The sequence below is a fragment of the Erinaceus europaeus genome, chromosome 8, assembly GCF_950295315.1.
Source record: "Erinaceus europaeus chromosome 8, mEriEur2.1, whole genome shotgun sequence".
Taxonomy (NCBI): domain Eukaryota; kingdom Metazoa; phylum Chordata; class Mammalia; order Eulipotyphla; family Erinaceidae; genus Erinaceus; species Erinaceus europaeus.
Genome location: NC_080169.1, coordinates 119,674,645 through 119,701,458, shown reverse-complemented (window position 1 = coordinate 119,701,458; position 26,814 = coordinate 119,674,645). Strand labels below are relative to the sequence as shown.

Sequence of the window (26,814 nt, the reverse complement as noted above, 5' to 3'; positions counted from 1 at the left end):
ATGTGTGCTTAATCTGGTGTGCTACAGCCTGGCCCCTGAATAAGAATTGTTTTATTTTTATTTATTTTTTAAGTGAAGAATTGTTGGCATATATTAGATGAAAGAACACATGATCTATCTGAGACTAATTTAATGAAAAAGCATAATGAAAAAGCATTGTTCTCAGAATATATAGTATCTAGACTGTAAAAAATCACTATGAACCCTGGTTTTGTTGTAATTGTCCAAGACCCCACAGCAAAGCAGTCTTTATGTATTTATTTCTTCACATCAATATTTTGAGTGAAAAGTCTTACCACATTTGAAGGCTCTAGTTTCTTCCTTCTGGCAAGGTCTGTTATATTGACACCATTGTAGTTAATGCTTTCCATACAGCCTTTGAAATTCTTTCTGATGCTGGAACTTGGCTTTCCAGAGAAAGGTATGCCCCCAAATGTTATCTGTGAGAAGAAAAGAAAACTCAAGCATTGGAAGACATTTGACACGAGAAAAATCACAATTCAATTCACAAGACATTATTAGTCAACTCTATCAATCTAACCAGTATCACTTATCTTGACTTCAGCCATTATATACAATTTTTCTGTCTCCAAAATATGTTAGCTATTAAGTTTTTCTTTCCTTAAAATGCATAACTGTATTGTTATTTTTGGCGATTAGATTATCCTTGAGCAAGAAAATTGCAACAATCTCTTGTAACTTTGCTTTCTGAGAGGCATTCTATAATTTCTCCAGATAAAGTTTTTATACAGAAACCTTATTAAGTGATATGAAAAACACATTTTATATTTATCATTTAGACATATGCTATCAATAAATGTTTCTCATTGTTATAGATAACCACCACAGATACAATAAGTTGATAGAACTGAAGCCAGAAGATAGCAATATTTTATCTATGTTAAGTACACTTGTAATCTAATTATGACTAGAATCTAAATCATTAAACTAAATTTGAATGCAGAAGACAGTTAAGAAATTGTATTACTACATTAGACACTTCCAAGCATGTGGGTTTCTCCATTTGATAAATACAGACTAGAAGATATTAAAGGTCTTTTAGGTGGGAAATGGTGCATCTGCTCTTATAAGCACATGTATTACTAAGCAGAGGGACCTGGATTCGAGCCTTCTCTCCCCACCTGTGGGGGGGATGCATTACAAATGGTAAAGCAGGTCTGCAAGTTTCTCTCTTTCTTACTCCCACTCTATCTCCACTTCCCATCTCAATTTCTTTCTGCCCTATCCAATAAAATAGGGAAATACCCCCAGGAGCAGTGGAGTCATAAAGTCTACTCTGAGCAGCAGTGATAATCTGATAACCCTGGAGGGAAAAAAAAAGATATTAAATGTTACTTCCTGAAAATTTCTAATTGACATTAGAAATTTTTTTCTCTTTCATATATCTTTGGCCAAATCATAGTTTTGTAAATTCAATTTCATTTCATACAATATTATATGTAGAGGACCACATATTGCCATTTGTAAGAACTGGGTTCAAATCCTGGGCTGCCATATTTGAGTGCCTAAAAAGGGCCCACTTCAAGAGCTGAGAAGTACCTCCTCTCTGTGTCTGTCTCTCTCTTTCTCTCCCTCTCTCTCTCTCTCTCTCGGATATGTCTTTCTTTTCCTCTAGAGGGTATGTCTTACCCTCTAGAGGAAAAGAAAAGAAAAAAATAAGACTGCTGGGAGTTGTCAACTTGAACAGGCACTGAGCCCCTACAATAACTCTAGGAAATTATATATATATATATATATATATATATATATATATATATATGATACCTAATATGAATGGAATTTCCCATGATAGTGAATCATTAGTAAATAAATCTAGCTAGTCATCATAGTCACAGTACTAAGATATGCAATCCAGGTGTTCCATCTCTTACTTACTATTCATTGATTCCATTATCATTTTTTGCAATCACTAACAAACATACACAATAGTTAAGACATTCATATTTGAAATTTCAAGATGTTAAAATGTCATGCCTTCCAATTTGAAACATAAGGCAAAGATCGTGTACCCGAGGAGGACATTATTAAATCATGTTCTTTTATTTAGTGTCAGGGCACTTTAAATATTTAATTAGTTCTAGGGCAAAAGACAAAAATCAATAATAGTTGAAGAGACAGTGCAAAGGAAAAAAAAGTTCTCACTTAAAACTAAGTTCATTATTGTAGATAGTTTGACTACCTTTGCCATTTGGTTCACAGAAAGCAAAAAACTTAGAGCTGAATAGAAAATAACTAGTAAAGACGAAATAAAGAGATAAACTAAAAGTAGCCTTATACACATAGCTCTGAGGAACTAACCTAATCTACAAGGTTGGAAAGATAGATGTGGAAACATGGTGTCATATTTCTTTTTTCAATTTATGTTTATTTATTATTAGATAGAGATAGAGAGAAACTGAGAGGGGAGAAGGAGGGTAGAGGGAGAGAAACAGAAAGATACCTGCAGCCCTGCTTCACCTTGTGTGAAGCTTTCCCATGTAGGTGAGGACTGAGTGCTCGAACCCCAGGTCCTTATACATTGCAACATGTGCACTCATCCAAGTACATCATCAACTGGGCCCCAGAGTGTCATATTTCCAACCACAATTTACTTTCACAGTTCCATTCCAGGTAGTAGTAATAAATCACTTCTCCTTCATGACAAGCATTCACTTTGAATAGAATTACTAACAGCTAGATTTTTTTTTCCAAATCATGTTATTAGGAGAAATAATAGTTCACAGGCTAGTTGTTCATATACAGAGAGGGTGCATACTTATCTCCACCTATTTTAAATATGTTATTTATTTATTATTAGATAGAGACAGGGAGAGGAATGGAGAGGGGAGGGGCAGATAGAGAGGGAGAGAGACAGAGACATACCTGCAGGCCTGCTTCACCACTTGTGAAGCTTTTCCCCCTGCAGGTGGGGTCCAGGGACTTGAACCTGGGACCTTGTACACTGTAATATGTCAGATTAACCAGGTGCACCAACACCTGGATCCCTCTTATCTCCTCTTGACAGGTGTTTTTATATCACTCCCACCACCAACTGCTTCTCCATTACCCTGCACTGGGTCCCTGCATGTTTCTCTAGTCACCTCTGTGGACATCATTCCTCTTTGTGAAATCTCACTTCCTAGGAGGTACTTTTTCCAATACTCCTTCTGATTTCTGTGTTTTCAGCCTTTTAGCATGTATCTGTCTGGTATCTTTGGCAGAGACAGGATAAACGAAGTCAAGGTTCTCATCATCTCCTTGGGTCACTAGGCTCCCAGGTACATGACCGTAAATGATGACTGACTCCCAGTGGTGTGTAAACACACTAGAGAGGAACATGAGGAGTACTTGAAGAATCATCTGTCTACGGAGAAATTCATCTATTCTGAGAAGGGGTAAGAAGGTAGAAGGGGATGCAAAAAACTGAAGCACGAGGCTGTGACACATCCTTATTCTGGTGGAGACACTGTCCCTCTCAGTGGCTTTTCACCACCCTTTTTTATACATGAGGGCAACACTCCTGGGTACAAGTCAGTGATTATATGATGGCATTGTGATTACCTACCAAGATACATCTGATCCTAGGCCTGCACAGAGCATGTTTACGCATTACTAGAAAAGAAGAGACAGCTGATTGCAGGTACCAAGGCATAACCACCCTCTTCTACCTCATACCATCTTCCAGATGACTTGTTCACACCGAGTCAGCTCACAGATACACCTTACTTTGTGTCTCCCTAGGAAGGAGGGTTGGGGTAGGTGTGTGTATGTGTGTTGTGACCCTAACAGGAGTTTTGGACTATTAGCAGATGAATGATGTCAGCCTGAGGCAGGACACACAGAGAAGGGAATATATAAAAAAGCACGGACTTGGAGCAGGCCACTCTCTTTGGCTGCTGCTTCTTCTCCTGGTCAGAAACATCTCAACAGGGGTGCTCCGGGTATCTGCCATGGCTACTTCTCCCGAGGACTGAACACATGTGACTCTGCTAGACAGTAAACTCTTAAGAACCCTCTACTTCCATGAGCAACCTCTACTTCAGCTGATAATTATATATTTTGTGGAAGTAAACTTTTGATAACTATACTCAGACTTTATGGACCTAGCATACTCTTAACTCCTGATGATAATTGCTTACTTTGCGTTTTACCAGCTTGGGTTTGAGTTGCTGAATGGTTAAATTAATCCATTACTATACACCCAGAGAGGCTGTCTCTAATAAAGGTATACACTTTCTTTACAAACAAAGAAGTAGTTCTTTATTTTCTAGGCTAGGAGGTGACACAGCAGATAAAGTCTTGGACTCTAGAACTTGAGCTGCTGAACTTGTATGCACTTATCAGTCCCTCACCTGTAAGGTAAACATGTAAAAAAAATGAAGGGAAACCAAACACCTTTCTTGTAACTCCTACCACAATGTATCAAACAGAAACTCTACAAAAGAGAAACAAGTTGAGTCTATCTTGATTCTCAGTAGATTTCAATTTCTTTTTTAAATATTTATTTATTTATTCCCTTTTGTTGCCCTTGTTGTTTTATTGTTGTAGTTATTATTGTTGTTGTTATTGATGTTGCCTGTTGCTGTTGTTAGATAGGACAGAAAGAAATGAAGAGAGGAGGGGAAGACAGAGAGGGGGAGAGAAAGACAGACACCTGTAGACCTGCTTCACCGTTTGTGAAGCAACTTCCCTGTATGTGGGGAGCCAGGGCTCAAACCAAAATCCTTACACAGGCCTTTGCACTTGGCGCCACGTGTGCTTAACCCACTGTTCTACTGCCCAACTCCCAATTTATTTTTATTTTTTATTGTCTTTATTTCTTGGATAGAGGCAGTCAGAAATTGAAACATATGGGGGAGATACAGAGGGAGAGACAGAGAGACACCTACACATCTGCTTCACCACTTATGAAATCTCACCCCTGCAGGTGGGAACAGGGCCCTTGAACCCAGTTTTTATGCACTGTAATGTGAGCACTTAACCAGTCAACAGAGCCTGTCAAAAGATTACTCTACAGCCAGGATTTCATAAACTTAATTTAATTAGTTGACTTAATTTAATTAATTGGCTTAATTTAAACCAGAACTCAGGACTTGCTAGTCACTGTTTTACAATAAATATGAGGCCACCTTCTTTCTCATGCTATCTTTACACTATCAGGAAGAAGAGAGAGTGCTTATTATAATGTGCAGCTAATGGGATGCTGATAACTTGAATTCAGTCTGGACTTGTTAAATGGTCCTGCTAACAGGATAAATGGTCCCTGTCTTCAAACTGCAACTGTCATCCTAAGATTTCTTAAATGTTCTAAGTCCAGATAATTAAAAAGTTAGAAATGAGAACACCACAAATTTACATTAGGCATCCACGTATAGGTAGACATTTAGTTTTGAAACTGTAAGTCCATGTTTCTTTTGAGAGTACAATGAGTGCAGTGCAGGGAGATTATATGAGCAACAGAGATGGGGCAGGTCCTCTCTAAACTCCTCTGCAAATTCAGACTTCCTCAGTTTACCTCATAGTCCAGATCCAGGTAGTCGAACTCTCCATTGGTGCGGAAGTGCTGAGTGCTGCGGTCTAACGTCAGGTTGATGCTCCTGCCCTGACGCTCAATGAGCACAGAGTGCCAGTGGTGGTCATCCAGCAGACTTCCGGTCATCACAGATGTGTGGCCATAGATGGGGCCAAGCTGGTTGCTGCCTGGATTGGGGGAGTAGAAGAAAACAAGACAATGACACCATAATTCTTGGGTCATCAACTGATTATATGCACTGCTAACTTTCTTGTGAAGCTCTATCCAAGCAGAGGAGGTAACTATACTCAAAAAGCTCTGGCAAGTCCTCTGCTGGGGATATATCATAAGGAACTAAACACACTCGTTAAAAATAATATGTGTGGGGAGTCTGGTGGTAGCTCAGCGGGTTAAGCGCATGTGACACAAAGCTCAAGGACCCGCGTAAGGATTCCGGTTGGAGCCCCCCGGCTCCCCACCTGCAGCGGAGTCGCTTCACAGGTGAAGCAGGTATCTGTTTTTCTCTCCTCCTCGCTTCATTTCATTCCCCTCCTCGCTTCGTTTCTCTCTGTTCTATCCAACTACAACGACATCAGTAACCACAATAAGAACTACAACAATAAAACAACAAGGGCAACAAAAGGGAAAATAAATAAATACTTAAAAAATGTTAAAAAGATAATGATAATCTGTGTATACCTGTGTTCATAGCAGCACAATTTGGAATAGCCAAAACCTGGAAGCAACCCAGGTGTTCAACAACAGATGAGTGGCTGAGTAAGTTGTGGTCTATATACACAATGGAATACTACTCAGCTATTAAACATGGTGACTTCACCTTCTTCACGTCATCTCAGATGGAGTTTGAAAGGATCATGCGAAGTGAGATCAGCCAGAAAGAGAAGGATGAATATGGGGTTATCTCACTTAGGGACAGAAGTTGAAAAAATAAGAACAGAAGGGGAAACACAGAGTAGAACTTGGACTGGGTTCTGTGTATTGCACAGAAGTAAAGAACCTGGGAGAGGGTGTGTGTGTAGAGGGATGCAAAGGAGGTCATGATGGTAAAGGAGGACCTAAGCTGGAGTTGAGAGTGTTTTGCAGGAAACTGAGAAATTAAAAATAATAATAATAATGTTATCTTTACGGACCAGACAATATCTTTAGTTATACCATGTATAACTGAGTGTTTCCCTAGCCAAAAACAAAAAAAGATCATATTTCACAGTACACAGGAGTTACTAAAGGTAGGGGAGTTGGGTGGTAGCACAGCGGGTTAAGAACACATGGCACAAAGTGCAAGGACCAGTGTAAGGACCCCGGTTCGAGCCCCCGGCTCCCCACCTGCAGGGGAGTCGCCTCACAGGTGGTGAAGCAGGTCTGCAGGTGTCTGTCTTTCTCTCCCCCTCTCTGTCTTCACCTCCTCTCTCCATTTCTCTCTGTCCTATCCAACAAGGACAACATCAGTAACAACAACAATAATAACTACAACAATAATAAAAAAACAAGGGCAACAGAAGGGAAAAAATAAATAAAGATAAAAAAATTTTTAAAAAGAGTTATTAAAGGTGAAAGCAAAGTACTGTCCTTTAACATAAGCTCTGTGTGGCCCTGGTGGTGAAACACTGGACTCTCAGTTCTGAGGTCCCAAGTTTGATCTCCAGCATAGCATGTTCCAGAATGATGCTTTTATTCTCACTCTCCCTCCTTTCTCTCTATAAATAAACAAGTAAGGCCTGAAATCCGTTAAAGGAGTCTTTTTGATTTCCACTGTGCTAAACATTCCACACATTTGGTAGATGCTCATTATTTCTCTTGCCGGTTTGGGGCAGAATCCTAAAGAAAAGCACAGCGCCTGCTTTACTCGGCTGATGTCAAGATTACTTTATGCAGAGAAATTAGGACAGCCCCTGCATATACTGAATGTTCTTCAATTGTCATATACCTCTTCTCAATTTTTTAAAAACATATCATTTATTAATATGTTCTTGCATCGGAGAGAAACCAGAGCACAATTCCGGCACATGTTGTGTAAGGAATCAAAGTCATGGTCTCACGGTTGTGAGTCCTGTGCTATTCTTACAGCTGAGTTGCCTCCCAGCCCAACATACTTGTCTGTTACTATCCATCAAGAAAGCACAATATGTGGTCTGGGAGGTGACACAGTGGATAAAGCACTGGGCTCTCAAGCATGAGGTCCTGAGTTCAATCCCCAACAGCACATGTACCAGAGTGATGTTTGGTTCTTTCTCTCTCTTCTCCTGCCTTTATCATTGATAAAATAAATAAAATCTTTTTAAAAATAATAATAAAGCATGACATAGCAATCTTCACTTTTCTCTAACTCAGTGCAATACTCATTGGGGTAGAAATTCTATTCAAATCTATACTTTAGAATAAAAGCCTCCAAAGATAATTTACATAGCTACAACATAGTTTAGAAAGAAGATCACCTTAGTAATAAGGCTAAATTGAGAATGAAAAGTTGTGAGATCTTAAAGTGTCTACTGATATCTTTTTGGATGCTGTTTAAACATAATCATCCCCTTTTCTATTTTGCCCAGTAAGTATTGGCTTTTATGGTCAGGTACAACTAAATGAGTATTTTATGTAGAAATATTATAAAGTTTCAGAATAAAGAGTGTAAGTGGAGGGTCGGGCGGTAACACAGCAGGTTAAGTGTACATGGCATGAAGCGTAAGGACTAGTGTAAGGATCCCAGATCAGGCCCAAGGTCCCACCTGCAAGAGAGTTGCTTCAGAGACAGTGAAGCAGGTCTGCAGGTATCTATCTTTCTCTCCCCCTCTCTGTCTTCCCCTTCTCTTTCAATTTCTCTCTGTCCTATCCAACAACAACAACAGCAATAAAAACAACAATAATATCCACAACAACTATAAAACAACAAGGGCAACAAAAGGGAAAAAATGGCCTCCAGGAGCAGTGGATTCATAGTGCAGGCACTGAGCCCCAGAAATAACCCTGGTGGCAAAAAAAAAAGTGTAAGAGGAATAACTTGACTAAGTATTAAGTGTTGCCTTATGGTGGGGGGTTTGTGATGCAGGTGCATACATTAACATGTGCAAGGACACAGGTTCAAGACTCCAGTTCCCACCTTCAGAGGGGAAACTTCACAAGTGATGAAAGAAAAGTAAAGAGATTTGGGGGAAAAAAAAAACATTTCTGGATGTGATCCAATTACTCAGAGTGAATGAAGGTGTATTACAAAGTAATTTCAATTTTCTTCTCTACTCCCCTCCAATTTGTCCACGTCTCTCCATCCCTCCTTCTCTTCTATTAAAGCTTCTTTCAAAAATGACTTAGGGTTATTTTAAAACACAATTAAGGGTGGCACACTCAGTTAAGCACACATAGAACTAAACGCAAGGACCTGGGCAAGGATCCCAGTTTGATCCCCCTGGCTCCCCCTCTGCAGGGGGTTCACTTCACAAGCAGTGAAGCAGGTCTGTAGGTATCTTTCTCTCTCCCTCTCTCCCTCTCCTCTCTTAATATTTCTCTGTCCTATCCAATAAAATGGAAAAAAAAATGGTTTTGAGGATGAGTGGATTCATAGCACTGGCTCCAAGCCCCAGCTAGCAATAACCATGGAGGCAAAATTAATTAATTTATATTCTTTTCTATTTAAGAATTAATCAATCAATTAATTATTACAAATAGAAAATAATATAAATAATTATCAAGGACTTATCACTCATTCCCACTGTTCAAAACAGCTGATTCTATTTCTATACTTTCTACATTAATATATAAACTTCACATATTACTTCAATATAAAGTAATACACATCTTAATCCATTTTTCTATAGGCTCATTTAATAGTATACCGTATTTATCAATGAAATAAAATTACCTACCACATATTAAGTGAATATGTATGTTTCTATACATTTAGCTTCTTTATTCTAATTATTATATTGTAGTCATTATAGAGAGTATACAGTAAATTTTAAATCCTAGTTATTTCTCATTATTTTTATAACAATCAGATGGAAACATATAGATGATATTAAAAACATCTGAAACTATAATGTCTATTTGTTAAACTGAAAATATTTTTGTCATTTACAGTACAATATAAATATTCATTCTGTCATATAACAACAGTAATCTTATCCATTTTTAAAATTTATTTCTTCATAAAAGTATTGCCACTCTATTATGCATTTCAATGTTGATGTTCATAGAAAATTTATAATCTTCCTTCTCCAAGTTTTTTATTATGTCATTCACTATATTTTCTCTGAAAATATTGTTATTCTCAAGAATTGTCATGAACTCTTACTCATGAGTGACCTGTTATGTTCAACCTTTACATTTTCCGAAATTTGGGCATGTCTGTAAATGTTCTGGATTATTTTGATGTTAAAAGGCATTATTTTCTTTATTACTATTAAGATATCTTACTTTTGTGTAGCAAAGGTACTTTCCCTGTCAGACTGAATGAGAAAGAAATTCACAATAAAGGACACATGTCCGTAGACACTGCTCCTAGCAGTTGAATGTCAGTAAACTTACTGTATCTGTAGGTAGTTCATAATACCTTACTAAGCACAAATGTTTAATCAATAGGATTTTATGTCTGCTGGGGCCTCACACTTAAATAAGCCCGGTGTTCCAGTGATCTTTATTTTTCCATTTAGTTTCAGACAGAGATGGAGACATATTGAGTGAGAGAAAAGAGAAAGGCCAGGTGGTGGCACACCTGGTTAAGCCTACAAATTACAATGTGCAAGGACCCAGCTTCAAGCTTCCGGTCCCCACCTATAGGGGGACGGCTTCATGAGTGGTGAAGCAGGACTGCAGGTCCTCTGTCCCTGTCTCTGTCCCACTCTATCTTCCTTTCCTCTCTCAATATTTGTTTGTCTCTATCCAATAATAAATAAATGAAAGGCAAAAAGAGAGAAAGAAAAGAAACAGTACAAAACCACTCCACCACTAAGAAGCTTCCCTGGTGTTGTGCATGTCTTAGAATCTAGGTCCTGACACATCGTAAATGGTGTTCACCGAAGGACTCTTCATTAAGACTATTCATGAAGAATGATCTTAGAAATTGCTATCAACACCAATTCTCATTCAATCATAATACCAATAACAAATCCTATCGATGATTTTCGTGCTTCAGAATTTCACTAGGGAACCTGGGGTTTGCTTTTTTAAAAGGATCAACTTTATATCCTAAGGCATGATGAGATTTTAATGCTTCTCCTTTTAAATGAGATGAGTATTTCTTGAGTGTTAAATTATAGCTTTCCCCTAGTAAGTATTTTTGAACGAGTAAGTATTTCAGTAAATACCAACTACCATGAGTTGAAAACAAGTTGTCAACCCTCGATCACCTTTCACTAGCCATTTACTCGCAGGGATGTTAACAATGGGAAGAACAATGGTTAGAACAGCAACAAACCTAGGTTGAGACTAAAGACCAGCTTGGCTTTTTCCAGCTCCAGGGTGATGTAGTCCCCCTGTTGGCCTTCTCCCTGCAGGATGACCCCTTCACTTTCTGAGGTTTTGAATTTCAAGGAGATGACATCTTTCAGGGTTTTCATCTTCTTATTTCGAAATCTATAGGGTAACACAACATGGCCGTCGAAGTTGATGACATCAGCCCCTGAAAGAAGAAAGAAGTGATATATTAGCTCACTGTGACACATGACTTCTCCCAAAGGCCATGTACATAGAGAAAAGGAGAAAAAAAGTACATTCCTAAGAAATCTAGGGTCTCCTTTTTCTTTTGCCATTGTGTATCCTGAATAACTGACTTTTTAAAAAATTTGTTAAAATTCTTTTTATTTATTTGATAGAGTCAGCCAGATATCAAGAGGGAAAGGGGGGAAAAGGGAAAGAGAGACAGGGAGACACCTGCAGCCCTGATTCACTACTCATGAAGTTTGGTCCCCTGCAGATGGGGACTGGTGGCTTGAACCCAGGTCCTTGTGCACTGTAACATGTATGCTCTACCACCCAGGCCTCCTGAGTGACTCTTCATTAAAACTATTCATGAGGAATGATCTTAGAAATTGTTATCAACACAAATTCTCATTCAACCATAATACCAATAACAAATCCTATCAATGACTTTGTGCTTCAAAATTTCACTAGGGAACCTGGGGCTTACATTTTTTTAAAAAGTATCAACTTTAAATCCTAAGGAATTATGAGATTTGAATGCTTTTCATTTTAAATGAGATGAATATTTCTTGAGTTTTAGGTATACAGCTCAGTTACAAATGTGTGTTTCTTTGACACAGTAAAGAAGGCACTTAACTATGGGGGTTAGAAATATTCGTGTTGGGTCTTTTTCTTATGCTTTTGACATTCCCCTATATTTTAGCAAACTATATGTCAATATTCAGAGTTTATAAGAAACTGAACTCTAAAAAGCACTATTCTGTAATCAGAAATTTTGAGATTGTATCATTCTGAACAAAATGGATGGAATTGGAGATGATTATGCAATGTAAAATGAGTGCAGAGGTAAAAGACGACGACGAGATGATTTTTCTCGGGTGTCAAGTATAAAGGAAAAAAAACAAAAGAACTCTTTCTTGGGGAAAGAAAGAGTTAAAAGAAAAGAAAGAAGATAACCATATTGTTTCTTGTAAAATATGAGAACTAAGATAGTTGGGGGGGTGGGGGAGATGATGGCTTGAAAGGGGGCACTGAGCTTTGGTGGAGTGATGAACAAACTCAAGAAGTCTGTAAGCAGGTAGTTCTGTAAACAACAATGTTAAATACCTAATAAAATTCTCAGTAAAAAAAGATCTTTCTGTTACCATCTGTTCTTAAGTCTTTTATTGTCTTGAAGTATTTGTTAGGTCTTGATTTTGAATGGGGAATTGGGTGGTCCTGTTTTGGGCTATAGTGAACAGTAATGATAATAATACTGATGGTAATAATAATAATAATAAAATATCCTCACCCATGTATGAGTAAGAAGGAATACCTCATCTATATTATGATCAGCACTGTTCTAGCTTGAATTTAGAGAAGTCCATCAAATATATTAAGATACATAGACATTTTTTTTTTTTTTTGCCTTCAGTATAATCACTGGGGCTCGGTGCCTGCACTACAAATCCACTGCTCCTGGAGGCCATTTTGTCCATTTTGTTGCTGTTGTTGTCCTTGTTGGATAGGACAGAGAGAAATCAAGAGAGGAGGGGAAGACAGAGGGAGAGAGAAAGCTAGACACCTGCAGACCTGCTTCAACGCTTATGAAGCAAAACCCCACACTCTACCCCAGCCCACAGGCAGGAGCCAGGGGCTGGAAATGGGATCCTTATGCTGGTCATTGGACTTCATGCTATGTTAGCTTAACTGCTGCACAACTGCCCAGCCCCTGATACACAGACTCTTTTAAATGAATAAGCAGTTGTGCCATTATACTTATAAGGAGGTTACGCTGGGAATAAGCTTCATAACCACTATTGATTCATCGCTTCAAAATGAGATAATCTTAACTGTAACATACTCTTAGTTCATAGGCTTCTCAGTGATGAAATGGGGTCAAAGTTGGATGGCCATCATTCCGAGGACTGTTGAAGTAAAAATACAAGCTTAGCTGCCGTTAGTGGATCTTTGGTATTAAAAGCATTTCAATCCATTATTTTAGTTTTTGAATTTAAAATTGTAAATCCTAGAAAGCTTTCCGAAACTGAGTAGCTGTAATCACTTTAGAATTCCAAACCTAAATGCAGACCGTCTCGTCTCTCAGTTTGGGCTAAGGTCTTGCCAGCTAATTCCACAAGTGAACAGTAAAAGAATAACCCAGGCAAAGCTTGTCAGGGAGGCTTCTTTTCATTCCATGCCCTGTTCTGAAGTGTTTGTTTCTTCTAATCCCTGGCTGGAAAGCTTTAGTTTCCAGGAACAGGACTTTATCACTCCACAGAAGACCAGTGGAGGCGCACTCTACCATGGCTACACACAGTCATTTCTTTTGTGTCCCCTCTACCCCTCCAGGATTGTATCGTACCTCAAGCTGTAGACTGAACTCATCTGAAGACAGCTATTTCAAACATTATATGAATGGGGGCTGGGTAGTGGCACACCCAGTTAAGGACACATAGTACTAAGCACAAGGAGCCACGTAAGGATCTGGGTTCAAGCCCCCACTCCCCACCTGCAGGATGTTTCACAAGCTGTGAAGTAGGTCTGCAGATGTCTCCCTGTCTCTCTCCCTCTCAAACTCCCCTCCTCTCTCAATTTCTCTCTGTCCTGTCCAATAAAAATGGAAAATGGCTGCCAGGAGCAGTGGGTTCACAGTGCCCTCACAAAGCCCCAGCGATAACCCTGGAGGCAAAAACAAATTAAAAAAATATATATAAATGTAAGTTTAGGTTTTACACTTCAAATCTTAGATGCATTTTCAATGCTTTATTTATCTTACGTCCAGTAATTTGTTTTAAATGGGGATTCAGAGAACGGTTTATTTCAAATAGTTCAAGGAGAAAAATACTGCTATCTTTGCATGAATTCTTATAGTCAAGTCTTTACTACCCAGGTAACGATTTTCTTAATCAATAGAATTCTGTTCTCTGAGACTATAATTCACAGACCTTTATATTAGTAGGGGGGAAATTATTAAATTTTGACTTTTGCTAACACTGCAAAGCCAATTAGACTTTATGTGATCATATATACTATCACAGATGAGTTCCAATTGAAATATATTTTATTTTATTTTACTTATAAAATAAAAAATATCAACAAGACCATAGGATAAGAGGGGTACAATTCCATACAATTTCCACCACCAGATTTCCTTATCCCATCCCCTCCCTTGAAAGCTTTCTTATTCTTTATCCCTCTGGGAGCATGGAGAGCCAGGTTTCTAGACCTATTTCTAACTTTAACACCATATCCCCAGACAATACTTTTAGTCTACTTGTATCTTAGCTGTTGTGCCTGGGCAGAAATTAGTAAAGTCATAGGCCCCTTGGCTTATACCTAAGCTAGCCCTACTAGACTTTCCAAGATTTGATATCCCAAAACTCATCTGCTATATTCTTGCCTTTAGGTTCCTGACTATTAAACAAATTGAAATATCTTTATCATCTATGATGAGAGATAAAGGGGAAGAAAAATAGAGGCTCGTGATTAGATCCCACATTGAATTTATAATTTGGCCGTTGGTGGAGACTGCTCTTTGTCTTTAAGACTGAGTAAAAAGCAAAGTAGAAAAAAGAAGTAAATTTTGACCTTTAGATAGTCATCCTGCAGTCACTGTTCCACCAGTGACAGCTGAGTTATAGACACACCACTGTTTTATGCACCTACAATATATATTAATTGACATCAAATAGTCCTTATTCACTGCACAGGCAGTAAATGTTTGTTGAACTTAGAAAGGAATTAATTCACAATTTAGGGAGTTCTAGGCTCTAGAATGACCTTCAGTATTGTTGGCCTCTCTCTCTCTCTCTCTCTCTCTCTCTCTCTCTCACACACACACACACACACACATTCTATCTATCTGTCTAAAAGAAAAAAAAGTCACTCTGAAACAATGAAACACTGCATGTACAAGATGCTGGAAACACACAGAAGAACAAAGACGAATTCAAAGTTTCCATATTTTCTCCAACATCAAATTTTGTATTCAGTCCCAGGTACAGAACAGTAACTCATGTCAGAGCTCATGCCTTTCTGTTTTATTGTTAGGACAATGGGGGGGGGGGAGATAGCAGAAAGATATGTCTTGATTTATTTCTTCACATAACTGTAGAATATTAACAACAAAAACAAAAATCTCCAGAGCTGATTGATGCTATATAACTTACACACTTATCTAACTTAAGTAGATTTGAATTACTGTAAAACCCATCCAAGTTTGGTTCTATTTTCGCCAAAAGAACATGAAAATTCCAGTTGACACCTAATAATATGTTGTGCTTATTCGGGGACCAGCCACTCTTTTTCTACCCTATTTCACAGATTGCTTATCACTCCCTAGAATTAAGTTTTCTATTCAGTGATTAAATATGTATGGTTGAACTGTTTAAGCAATCTGAATAACAATAATGGCTAGTCAAAAAGTGAGTTCCAAATCACAGTGCTTCCACAATTTCCCTTCTAACAATAACTCGGAGATCTGGTGATGTGCCCGATTCATTAACTTATCATGGAAGTTTTTTTTGTTTGTTTGTTTTTTGTTTTTCCTATTGTTTATGTAATCTCTACTTTTGGAATTTGGATATTCTGGGACAGGGATAACCATCGAAAGATTTTAATATCCTAATGATTGCATTTTAACTGTAAATGTAATATATTTTTATTGTTCAATATAAATTATAGAAATAATGGATGTGAAAGTGAATATTAATGGGCTATATAGCTTGATCCAAATCCTGTTGGGTATGAATTTAATTCATTATGTATATAGTCTCTCTCTCTCTCTCTCTCTCTCTATATATATATATATATATATATATGTATGTATGTGTGTGTGTGTGTGTATATATATATATATATATATATATACATATATATATTATGAATCAGTAGAATAAGCTGTGAAATATGGGAAAGGAAAAAATAAGTAGATTTATACTCTTCACAGTTACACCACAGATAGATAGAAATAATCCTTACTTTTTTTTCTAAATAAAAGAAATATTTATCTTTAGTAAATATTTTGGTAGCTGACTCTTTTTGTTTTTTTGTACCTTCATGCTTCAACTTCCCCTGCTAGACTCTTATTTTTCTTTCAATCTCAGATGAAAAGTGAAAGAAAATGAGATACAGAGGTTAGATAAACACAACATCACTCCACCACTACTGAAGCATTCATTGTATATGGCCTTCCCACATGGTGGCAGAGACTTGAACCAAGTGTTCACTTTACCAAGTGAGATAGTTCAGAGCCCCTGGTTAGTGAGATTTTGAATTGATACCTGATATTTTACTGTATATATGAGCTTCAGTTTTAAGAATAATTTTCAATTTTTGTGTATATAGAAATTAGTTGTAGTTTCCCATAAAGCCAAACATTTCTGTAATGGAAAATTTTCATATTTATATATTAGTTAATGAGAGAAGAGTTGAAAGAAACTAAAGTCTCACTCTGATTCATGTGATACGATATCAGTGATCAAAAGAGACTTCATGCTTGAGAGTCCAACTCTGGGCCAATGTAAGGAATATTTCTGGTGTGATATTTTTGAATACTTCCATAATTATCTCCCAATTTCTTTTTTTTTTTATTAGTGCTTTAATAATGATCAACAAGACTGTGGGATAAGAGGGGTACAATTCCATACAATTTCCACCACCAGAGATTCACATCCCCTCCATTAGAAACTTCACTACTCTTTATTGCTCTGGGATGATGGACCAAAGCTCTTTATGGGGTACAGAAGGCGGAAGGTCTTGTTTCTGTAACTGCTTCTTTGCTGGACGTGGGCATTGGCAGTTCTGTCCCTAACTCCCAGCCTGTTTCTGTCTTGCCTTAGTGGGGAAGGGTTCTGGAGTGGTGGGGCTCCAGGACACACTAGTGAGGTCATCTGCCCAGGGAAGCCAGGTTGGTGTGATGGTAGCATCTGAAACTTGGTGGCTGAAAGTATTAAAATATAAAGCAGAACAAATTGTTGAGTAAGCAGGAGCATAGAAGTAATAATACAACAGATGAGATTTGAGGTCTTCACGTTGGAAGAAGTTAGGAAGTCTACTTTAGGTATATTCCAAAGGGCCCATGACTTTACCAATATTTGCTTGAGTCCAATAGCTAACTTGCATGTGGGTTAAAAGTATTGTCTGGGAAGATGGTGTTGGAGTTGGAAAAAGAGGACTAGAAAATTGATCCAGGGCATAGAGTAGCTCCCAAATATGGGAAAATAATATAAATACCATTAATGTAAACCCCATCAATCTGACTTAGAGCCCATGTCTATCTATACTTGGCACAGGAATCTGTGAAACTTCTGCATCACTGCTGCAGGTCCAAACTTGCATTCCATGGTCACAGCTGGGAACATCCTAGGCTGCACTCATTTCAGGATCAGTCTTCCTCAAGCAGCAGAGGGTGTTGACCCAGCCTCCCCTCAGAGGGTGGGACAATTTCTACCATTGTTGTTCTTGTTGTATAAGCCACAAGAGGGTTTAAGTTGTTGTTCCTGATGGAGATGACCAGTGATGGTGGAAAGAGAGAGGGATCTGTTAGAGGTCTAGGCCCTGACTAGGGCTCTAGATAATGAGGTGGCCTAGTAGTGACCAAAAGGTCTATCATTAAAAGATGTTGTCTCTTCCCCTTACCCTATCTTCCAATTTCTTTTTTTTTTTATATTTATTCCTTTTTGTTGCCCTTTTTTTGTTGTAGTTATTATTGTTGTTATTGATGTCATTGTTATTGGATAGGACAGAGAAAAATGGAGAGAGGAGGGGAAGATAGAGAGGGAGAGAGAAAGACACCTGCAGACCTATACTCTGGTTTCTCTTCAGATTGTATAAATCTTTCGCCTCTTATACCTGTAGACCTGCTTCATTGTTTGTGAAGTGACTGCTCTGCAGGTGGGGAGCCAGGGGTTCGAACCGGGATCCTTACATTGGTCCTTGGGCTTTCTCCATATGTGCTTAACCTGCTGCACTACCGCCGGACTCCCCCATCTTCCAATTTCTAAAGTGACAGTATTCAGTTAAAAATATTGACAAGTACATGTATCAACAAATTACTATAGAATCTAATACTGACTATCTCATGTAAGTAAATACCACAGTCCCTTTCAACATTTTAAATATATATCTAGAAGTAGAGGCTTAAAAAATTACAGAGTGGCATTTGTTTAATTTTATAAATCACAAACAAATGCAGATATATATATATTATTTTTAGTAAGATAACAGTATTTTAGGTATGTTGACAATTCTTCACAGAAGGCCAGTTCCCTTCCATTGTCAAAGGATTTACATCTACAAGACAAATTTGCGTCCTTGGGTATTTGAAAATGTCCAAGTCATTGATTGTCAGAGAAATACAAATAAAGAAAACAAATATGAGGTACCACATAATTCCTGTGAGAATATCACACAACAGAAAGGATAGCAACAAAAAGTGATGGAGAGATTGCAGGGGTAAAGGAATCTTTCTGCACTACTGGTGGAATGTAAATTGGGATGTAAATTGGTCCAACTCCTATGGAGAGCAGTCTAGAGAACTCTCAGAAGGCTAGAAGTGGACCTACCCTATGACCCTGCATTTCCTTTCATGTTCATATATCTTAAGGCAACAAGCACACCCATCCAAAAAGATCTGTGTACGTCTATGTTCATAGTAGCACAATTTGTAATAGCCAAAACCTGGAAGCTACCCAGGTGTCCAAAAACAGAAGAGTGGCTGAGTAAGCTGTGGTATATATACACAATAGAATACTACTCAGATATTAAGAATGATGATTTCATTTTCTCCACCTCATCTTGGATGGAGCTTGAAGGACTTATGTTAAGTGAGATCAGCCACAAAGAAGGGTGAATATAGGATGATCTCACTCATAGACATAAGTTTAGAAATAAAAACAGAAAGAGAAACACAAAGCAGAACTTGGACTGGCTTTCGTGTATTAAACCAAGTAAAGGACTCTGAGGCAGGGGGGTGGCTCTCAGGTCCTGGTACATGATGACGGAGGAGGACATAGGCTGGGGGTGAGAGTGTTTTGCAGAAAACTGAGAAATTTTACATATGTTTAAACAACTGTATTTACTATAAACCATTAATAATATCTTTTAAATTTTTTGATTTCTACTTAATAAGACTATTTTTTAAAACAAAAATTACTATAATCACTACGTTAGAAAAAAGTCTGAATATCAGTCTATCCACATTAGTGCAATGACTGAAAAAGATATGATTTTTACCATCAGAGGGGAAAAAATGCAGTATTAGGTTACATTTATGTGATGACAGTGGGTGGGCATAATCTCATTAATTTTCTGGACATTATCCCTTTGACAGACATGAATTCTGACTGAATATAACTTTAATAATCTCATCTATCACTATTTTGATTTGATCGATGTTTATCTTCTAACTCACTGAATTTTCTGCCATTTTTACAGGATTTTACACTTAAATAGTTAAAATAAGTTAAAGTTAAAATGTCAGTTATAATTACTTTGGAGGAAAAGTGATAAATGAACCTTCTACAAACCATAAACCTGTAAGTGAGAAGTTGCTTTCCACTAGGAAAAATAATAGGAAACAGCATATATTTCCTTAAACTTGAGTTTTTTTTTGCCTTTAAGTGCTTTCTTATAAGTTCTTGTGACAGAATGACATCAACAAAATGACAAGACTCTCTGGTCTCATTTCTCCAGTACCCAAATGTCTGAAAGACTGATCCACATGGATATATAGCAGACATCATCATCAACTCCACTTATCAACCCATGTTTTCCCTCTGTTGTTGTGTCTATTATTCTACCACACCATGGATACAGAACTTTCTCTAGCTCTCTTCATGTACCCACATTAACTTGTTTTCAAGTCCAGTGAAAAGTAACATGTCTTTGCATGTCTTTTCATCACAAAGCTCACTTCTGAGGTATATACTATAACTGGCCCACCATCATCTCAGACTGCCTAATGCACTACCTCTATTCATAACCAACTATCAATACCCCTTAAATCTATTCTGCACATAGAAGTCAAGAAGATCTTTCTAAAACAGACCGTTATGGTGGAGAACATTCATATTAAATGTAGCTAAACTAAAACCTGAGAGACTCTACTTCTAGTAAGCTATCTGGATATTATTCAAACAAGGCTGAGTGGTAGGACAACATCTTTTGTAGGGTATGAAGCCAGCTCCCCCTACTACACCCTACATTGCTGATACTATGGCCTATTTACATAATCATTGTTTTGCCTGAAAGATCCCCACCCATTCCATTCCTTTGACTTATCTTCTTCAAGACTCACCCTGCCTGTAGGGTAACATTAATCCCACCAGTTAAAACCATCACAACAGTTGCTAAGGAAGTTTATACTTTCTCAGCCCACTTTTGCCTTTCTCCACCCCCTTTCCTAGCCATTTCCGTTTCCACCTTGCCACTTCCAGTTCTATCCTATAAAAGTGTTGTCTGGTCAGTAAAGCAGGCATCACCTCACACCACATGTGTGGTTCCTGAGTCATCTATCTCCTATGTTGCAGAGTAAGTAGCAGCCCAGGCTGGCTCCAAGTGAGTTCTCTCCAACCCAGAGAATACGTGCCTGGGAAGAAGCACCCCCACACTAGCCTGGCAATCCTTGATGTAGCCATAGCTCCTGGACATTTAGTGTCTAACCTTTGATATGGAAGAGGCTATCAGTAAGCTTCTGAAGAACAGCAGGCATTCTTATGCTGAATTTAAATCTACAAGCTTTAGATTCAATTATCATGCCCTATGATGTAAGCCACTAATCATTTACCCCACTGATCTGCTCCCTGACCAAACCTACCCCTTCATTCTGAAATTCCTGATGTTTTGTAAACCATGTTAACTAAAGGACCATGGCACTAAAGGGCCCTTTCTCTTTCTCTTTCTCTTTCTCTTTCTCTTTCTCTTTCTCTTTCTCTTTCTCTTTCTCTTTCTCTTTCTCTTTCTCTTTCTCTTTCTCTTTCTCTTTCTCTTTCTCTCTCTCTCTCTTTCTCTTTCTCTTTCTCTTTCTCTTTCTCTTTCTCTCTCCTCTCTCCTGTCTGTCTGTCTGTCTGTCTGTCTCTCTCTCTCTCTCTCTCTCTCTCTGTGCTGCACTGCTGAGAATACTGTGAGAATCAGGTTGAGCATGGTGAGGTTTTTCCCACTGAAAAATGGGGAACTGAGAAAACGAATCTCCCTGTCAGTCTCTCTCTTTCTGAGGTTGAGCTTGGGAGAGGAAGGGACCTCAGTTTTCTGCCTCGTGTTATCTTACTCCCTGTCTCCAGAGACCCTGCATTTTTCTGCCTCCAGGGGCTTGGCATTCCTTAAAACATTAAGCCAGCTCCCCGGCCTCACCCTGCATTCCTTGATACAATGGCCACTCCCTTATTATCTACACATCAATGTTCTGCTTTGTCTAACAAATGACTTAAGGTCTCCTCCCTATTCTGCTCATTTGATATATTCTCTTTCTACTATCAAGATCCTCCCTGCCTGCAGGGTATTATTAATCCTACCAATTAAACCCTTCACAACAGTTGCTAAGGAAGTTCCTACCTTTCCCAGTCCCCTTTTACCTTTCTCTGCCCCTTTCCTAAACATGTATGGTATTGTCAAGCCACTTCCATTTCCAGCTTGCCACTTCTGTTTTCCGGTCTTTAACAGCTTGGGCACTGGGATGAATAAAGATTTTTGAACTGCCTCGCTACTACCAGCTTAGTTCCTGGGTCATCTCTCGTGTCACTGAGTAAGTAGCAGCCCTGGCTGCCTCTGATCACATTCCCTCCATCCCAGAGAGCATGTGTCCAAAAGGAGGCACCCCCACACTAGCCCGGCAAAGGACCATGTTAATCAAAGGACCATGGCACTAATGGGATGGTTCTTTCTTTCTTTCTTTCTTTCTTTCTTTCTTTCTTTCTTTCTTTCTTTCTTTCTTTCTGCTGTACTAACTCCTATAGTGGTGCATGTCTAGGAGAAAGTCACATCCAGGTCTCTCAGTCATACTCATCTGTCTCTCTGAGAAATCTTTTTGGATCCTGTGTCGTAGGCCATGGCAAAGTAACATTTTTATACTGAAAATTTCTTCACCAGAGCCTGTAAGACTCTCAAGAATTGGATACCTACAACCCAGATGGCCTCACCTGCTAACTCCATCGTTCTCATTCTACCTCCACTAATAATGGAACCCTGAATGCCTCACTAACTTACTTTCTATTTTTCCTCATTCTACACTCACTATCTGCATACTGGGGTTGTTTTTATGTACAAGTCAGAAACTAAGGCATTGAGCTCTGTTAGAAGTTTAAACACAACATGTATTGCTTTCCTCATATCAGAAACTCACAGCTTTAATGTTCATAGAAAAGCATGCCATGAAGCCATGTGTAGCTGTAATTTTGTAAGTAAGCTGCATTTTAATGAGTATGGCATTGAATGAGACTAAACACAGAATTCTGTTGCCTTGTTGTCTCAAGTATCAATCACATTTGGATCAATCTAAAAAATGTTGATTATTCAAGAAAGGCAAAGTGGGCCATGCTAGACTCTAACTCAGGAAAGTGCAAATTCCACAAAGGGTATCTGTCCCACTAGGGGATGATTTCAATCTTATCTTTCACTGAGGTTGAGATCTACTCTAGAATGTACATTTAATAACTAAATTATGACTCAAATTAAAGCTTTTCATGATGTATGCCATGTTAATGTTTTTAAATATTAAGAAGTTTTTCAACAAAGTAATGTTACACTAATTTGAGGGAAAAAAATGACAATTTATATTTTTATAAAGAAATATGAAGGGGCTTAATCATATAAACTTTTATTATTTTCTCCCTTTTCTTTTTATTTTATTTGATAGGACAGAGGGAAATTAAGAGGTGAAGAAAAGATAGATAGATGAGAGGGGGGAGAGGGAGAGAGAGAGAGAGAGATAGAGAGAGAGTGAGAGAGAGAGGGAAGTAGGGAGGGAGAAAAACACCTGCAGCTCTATTTCTCAAGCTTCTCTCCTGCAGGTGGGGATTGGGGGGCTTGAACCTGAGTGCTTTTGCATGCTATGATGTCTGCTCAATCAGGTTGGTCACCTCCCAGGCCCTTTATTGTTGTTTTCACAAAGAACTGTAATGAGTCTGATACATCTTATTTGACTAAGCACATAACTGGCTCACTTAAATAAGGCACAGTGAAGTTTCAATAACCTTTATATTATTCAATATTAGGAGGTAAAAACATTGAGGTCCTTCCTTTTCCTCCCATAAATTCTATCAAACACACACACACACACACACACACACACACACCACGGATACCACAAAATCAGCTACACAACTTCTGAGCAGGGTTATTGCTCTAATACACATGATAATGCAGAGATAATAAGCAATCTCTGGAAATTAGCATAAAATCTATTTGCAGAAAATCCTTGTGGAATCCATTTTTATTTATTTTTGCAAATCGAAAACTCAAACACATTAGACTTGCCTTTCCTGTGATCATATTGCTGTTTACTGAAAGGACTGCCAACTCTTGACCATACACAATCCATTTTTTCTGCCGGGAAAAGACTACCGAGAATTATAAACACTAAGTAAACGTTCCACTCTGAAGAGGAGGGACCAGATAAGAAGAGCCCCTTGGACTGTCTTTAGATATAAATTATTCCTAACATTTTTCCAGATATATTTTAACCCTATTCATTCAAACTTTTAATTCCATGTAAATGAGGCCAAATGCCAAAGCTATATAGGCTAGCGGATTGAGGTTTGATGGAGGAAATTCACTTGGAGGTGCTCTATTTTTCATTGTAGTTTGGCTAATTCTGAGGCAGAAAATAACTATATTAGTAACGGAGAGATGGTATTTTTGGGGGTGGGCTGGGGAGCTACCACCTATCCAATTCTTGAAGCTATCAGGTTGCTTCATTTCTTTTTCCCCCCTCTGGGTAAAGAATATCTGCTATTGGGCTGGAAAGACCTCACCATATAGAGGACCTGTGATCCATGTAGGCACCCCAGGTTCAAGACCCAGTCCCATGTGGAAGGTGTCATATGGCAGTGGAGGGAACTCTGGTCTCTGGTGCTGTGACATCACCTACCTACTCTCTCTCTCTTTCTGTGGTTTTCCTTCTGGACATGAATGAAAAAAAAAAAAGAATAGTGGCCTAAAACAATGAACCTATGCATGAATGAGAACAAGATTACACACACACATGCACACACATGCACACACACACACAATACTATAATATATGCTTATTTCAATACTTAGATGCTGTGGCATCTGGGGCCTTCCCTTGGGTCTGTGGCTGTCCCAAGGTTAGCCAATTCCTGGAGCTAATGAACAACTCACTCACCAAACATAGAGAACCTGTGAGAAGCCCACTTTCCTGCTTCCCCTCTACTTGACTCTCCTGCTTATTTTCCACCCACTGTAATCAGAGTCAGGACAGACATACCATGAACAAGCCCTGTGCTCACCACCCATTGTGAAAGTGAACACCACTCAACCCTAAACCTATCTCAGCTCACCTTTTGAGTCCTGCTTGACCCAGTGTTTACTTTGCATTCTTGTACACACTCTATGACATGGCATCTCCCTCGTCTTACTCTAGGACACTGTGAATAACACACTGTGAAAATAAAAATGTTCAGGATGGCTGGGTGGTGGTGTACCTGGTTAAGTGTATGTAGTACTCTGAGCAAAGATCCTTGCAAGGACCTGGGTTCAACCTCCCAGTTCCCCACCCATGTGTGTTCCACCTGACCTCTTCTGATCAGAAGCATTAGGTCAGTCTGTAGTTATTACCTCTTCATCCCAGGACACATCTAATTTCATCACTCTGGTAATTGGCTAAGGTTCTCTACCCTTAAAGTCGCCACAATGCAACTTCCTGTTTGGCATGTGCTAAATATTTGAGTTCAATTATTTGCAACAAATCTTACTGTTTAGACAGATGCTTAAAACTTGCCTCTAATTTCCTTGCTTTACATTGTAATGCTCTGTATCATTTAACTCATGTCTTAAAATAACATTAAACTGAAAAACATTACATGTATATTGTTCTAATGTATTCTCCCCTAACAAAGATGGAGAGGTTTCTTTACAGGAGTTTTGTAAAGAATGCCATCTTTGTTACTTTAACTTTCTTTACATGCTTGAGTTACTATAAGTGATTTGTATTAATTGCAAGGGAGTGGGACACAGGCTTGGCATTTCTGAGTTTCTACAAGAGATATAGTGTATTGTAGTGTTACTTCTGGTACTAACTCATAAAAGATGATTTGTAAAGCTCACAATGTACATAGGTGTGCTATGTCCTCTCTGTTAAGAGAGGTGTATCTTGTTTGTTAAAACATTTAATGGTCCTCTGGCTCAGGGCTTGGATGTTGGAGGGAATCTGGTTTACTATGAACTTGGGAACTGTTCATTACTTCTAGACGCCTGCATGCTATGCGAACATTGGCAAGAAGGCTGGATGAATTTATTTTTATAAGTGAACAGGGCTCAGGCCACCTGAGCAGACAACCAACCCTTGACATTGCTACACACATGGGAAGCTCCTAAGATTAAAAATCACAGTCTCACTGCCTTGGGGAGACAGACACTTCATAACTATTAGCGATGTTGACTTGTAAAAACCATACTGCTTCATCAATCTAGCCTTTGGTTTTTTTAGTCACCTATAGAGATGTGGGAAACAGAAATAGTCTTCTTAATTATGACATCAGCTGGGAAAAGATGCTCAATAAATAGTTAGAGAACTTGGCTTTGTGACCAAGGAAATTTCTCAAATGTCAGAGCTTAAGATTTGCACACATAATGATTCTGGTAACCCCTTTCCTTCCTTCCTGCCTTCCTTCCTTCCTTCCATCCTTCCTTCCTTCCTTCCTTCCTTCCTAACTTCCTTCCTTCCTTCCTTCCTTCCTTCCTTCCTTCCTTCCTTCCTTCCTTCTTTCATTTCATTTTCTTTTCTTTTTTTAATATTTATTTATCTCCTTTTTGTTGCTCTTGTTTTTATTGTTGTTTTTATTGATGTCATCATTGTTAGGACAGAGAGAAATGGAGAGAGGAAGGGAAGACAGAAAGGGGGAGACACCTGCAGACCTGCTTCACTGCCTGTGAAGTGACTCCCCTGCAGGTGGGGAGTGAGGGGCTCGAACCAGGATCCTTACACCGATCCTTGCACTTTGTGCCACATGTGCTTAACCCGCTGCACAACCGCCTGACTCCCCCTTTTTCTTTTCTTATTATATAGGACAGAGAGAAATTGAGAGAGGATGTGAATATATATAGAGATGGAGGGAAAGACAAACACCTGCAGACCTGCTTCACCGCTCCTGAAGCAGACCCCCTGCGGCGGGGACTGAGGGCTGGAACCTTGGTCCTTGCCATTGGTAATATGTATACTTAACCAGGTGGACCACTGTCTGGCCCTCTCCTACTCTCTCTTTAGCACAATTTGGATAATAATATAAACATTTAAGGCTAAATCTTGGTCGTGATTGTGGATGCATCAAGGTTCCCAGCTGAAGCAAACTAAAGTTCACAGCTATTCTGGTGCTAGGCAAACATTCAACTTTGAAGAAAGGTTAGCAATCCAACATTTTCCTGAAGCACTCCTATTTTCAAATACTGAACACTTAGGCAATTCTTAAACAGAGATTGCTAGCTCATACTCCCACAGA

The 26,814-nt window shown here is 38.6% G+C and overlaps 1 protein-coding gene across 1 annotated transcript in view; it reads right to left on the bottom strand.

Annotated features, from left to right (window-relative positions):
* Window positions 1–26,814, bottom strand: part of CNTNAP2 (contactin associated protein 2) — a 2,382,269-nt gene that overhangs the window by 1,194,559 nt on the left and 1,160,896 nt on the right. The window contains exons 5-7 of the mRNA XM_060195676.1: window positions 10,935–11,138; window positions 5,516–5,700; window positions 297–440 (exon numbers count right to left, since the gene is read on the bottom strand). Of these exons, the coding sequence (XP_060051659.1) occupies window positions 297–440; window positions 5,516–5,700; window positions 10,935–11,138 (533 nt within the window). The remainder of the gene's footprint in view (window positions 1–296; window positions 441–5,515; window positions 5,701–10,934; window positions 11,139–26,814) is intronic.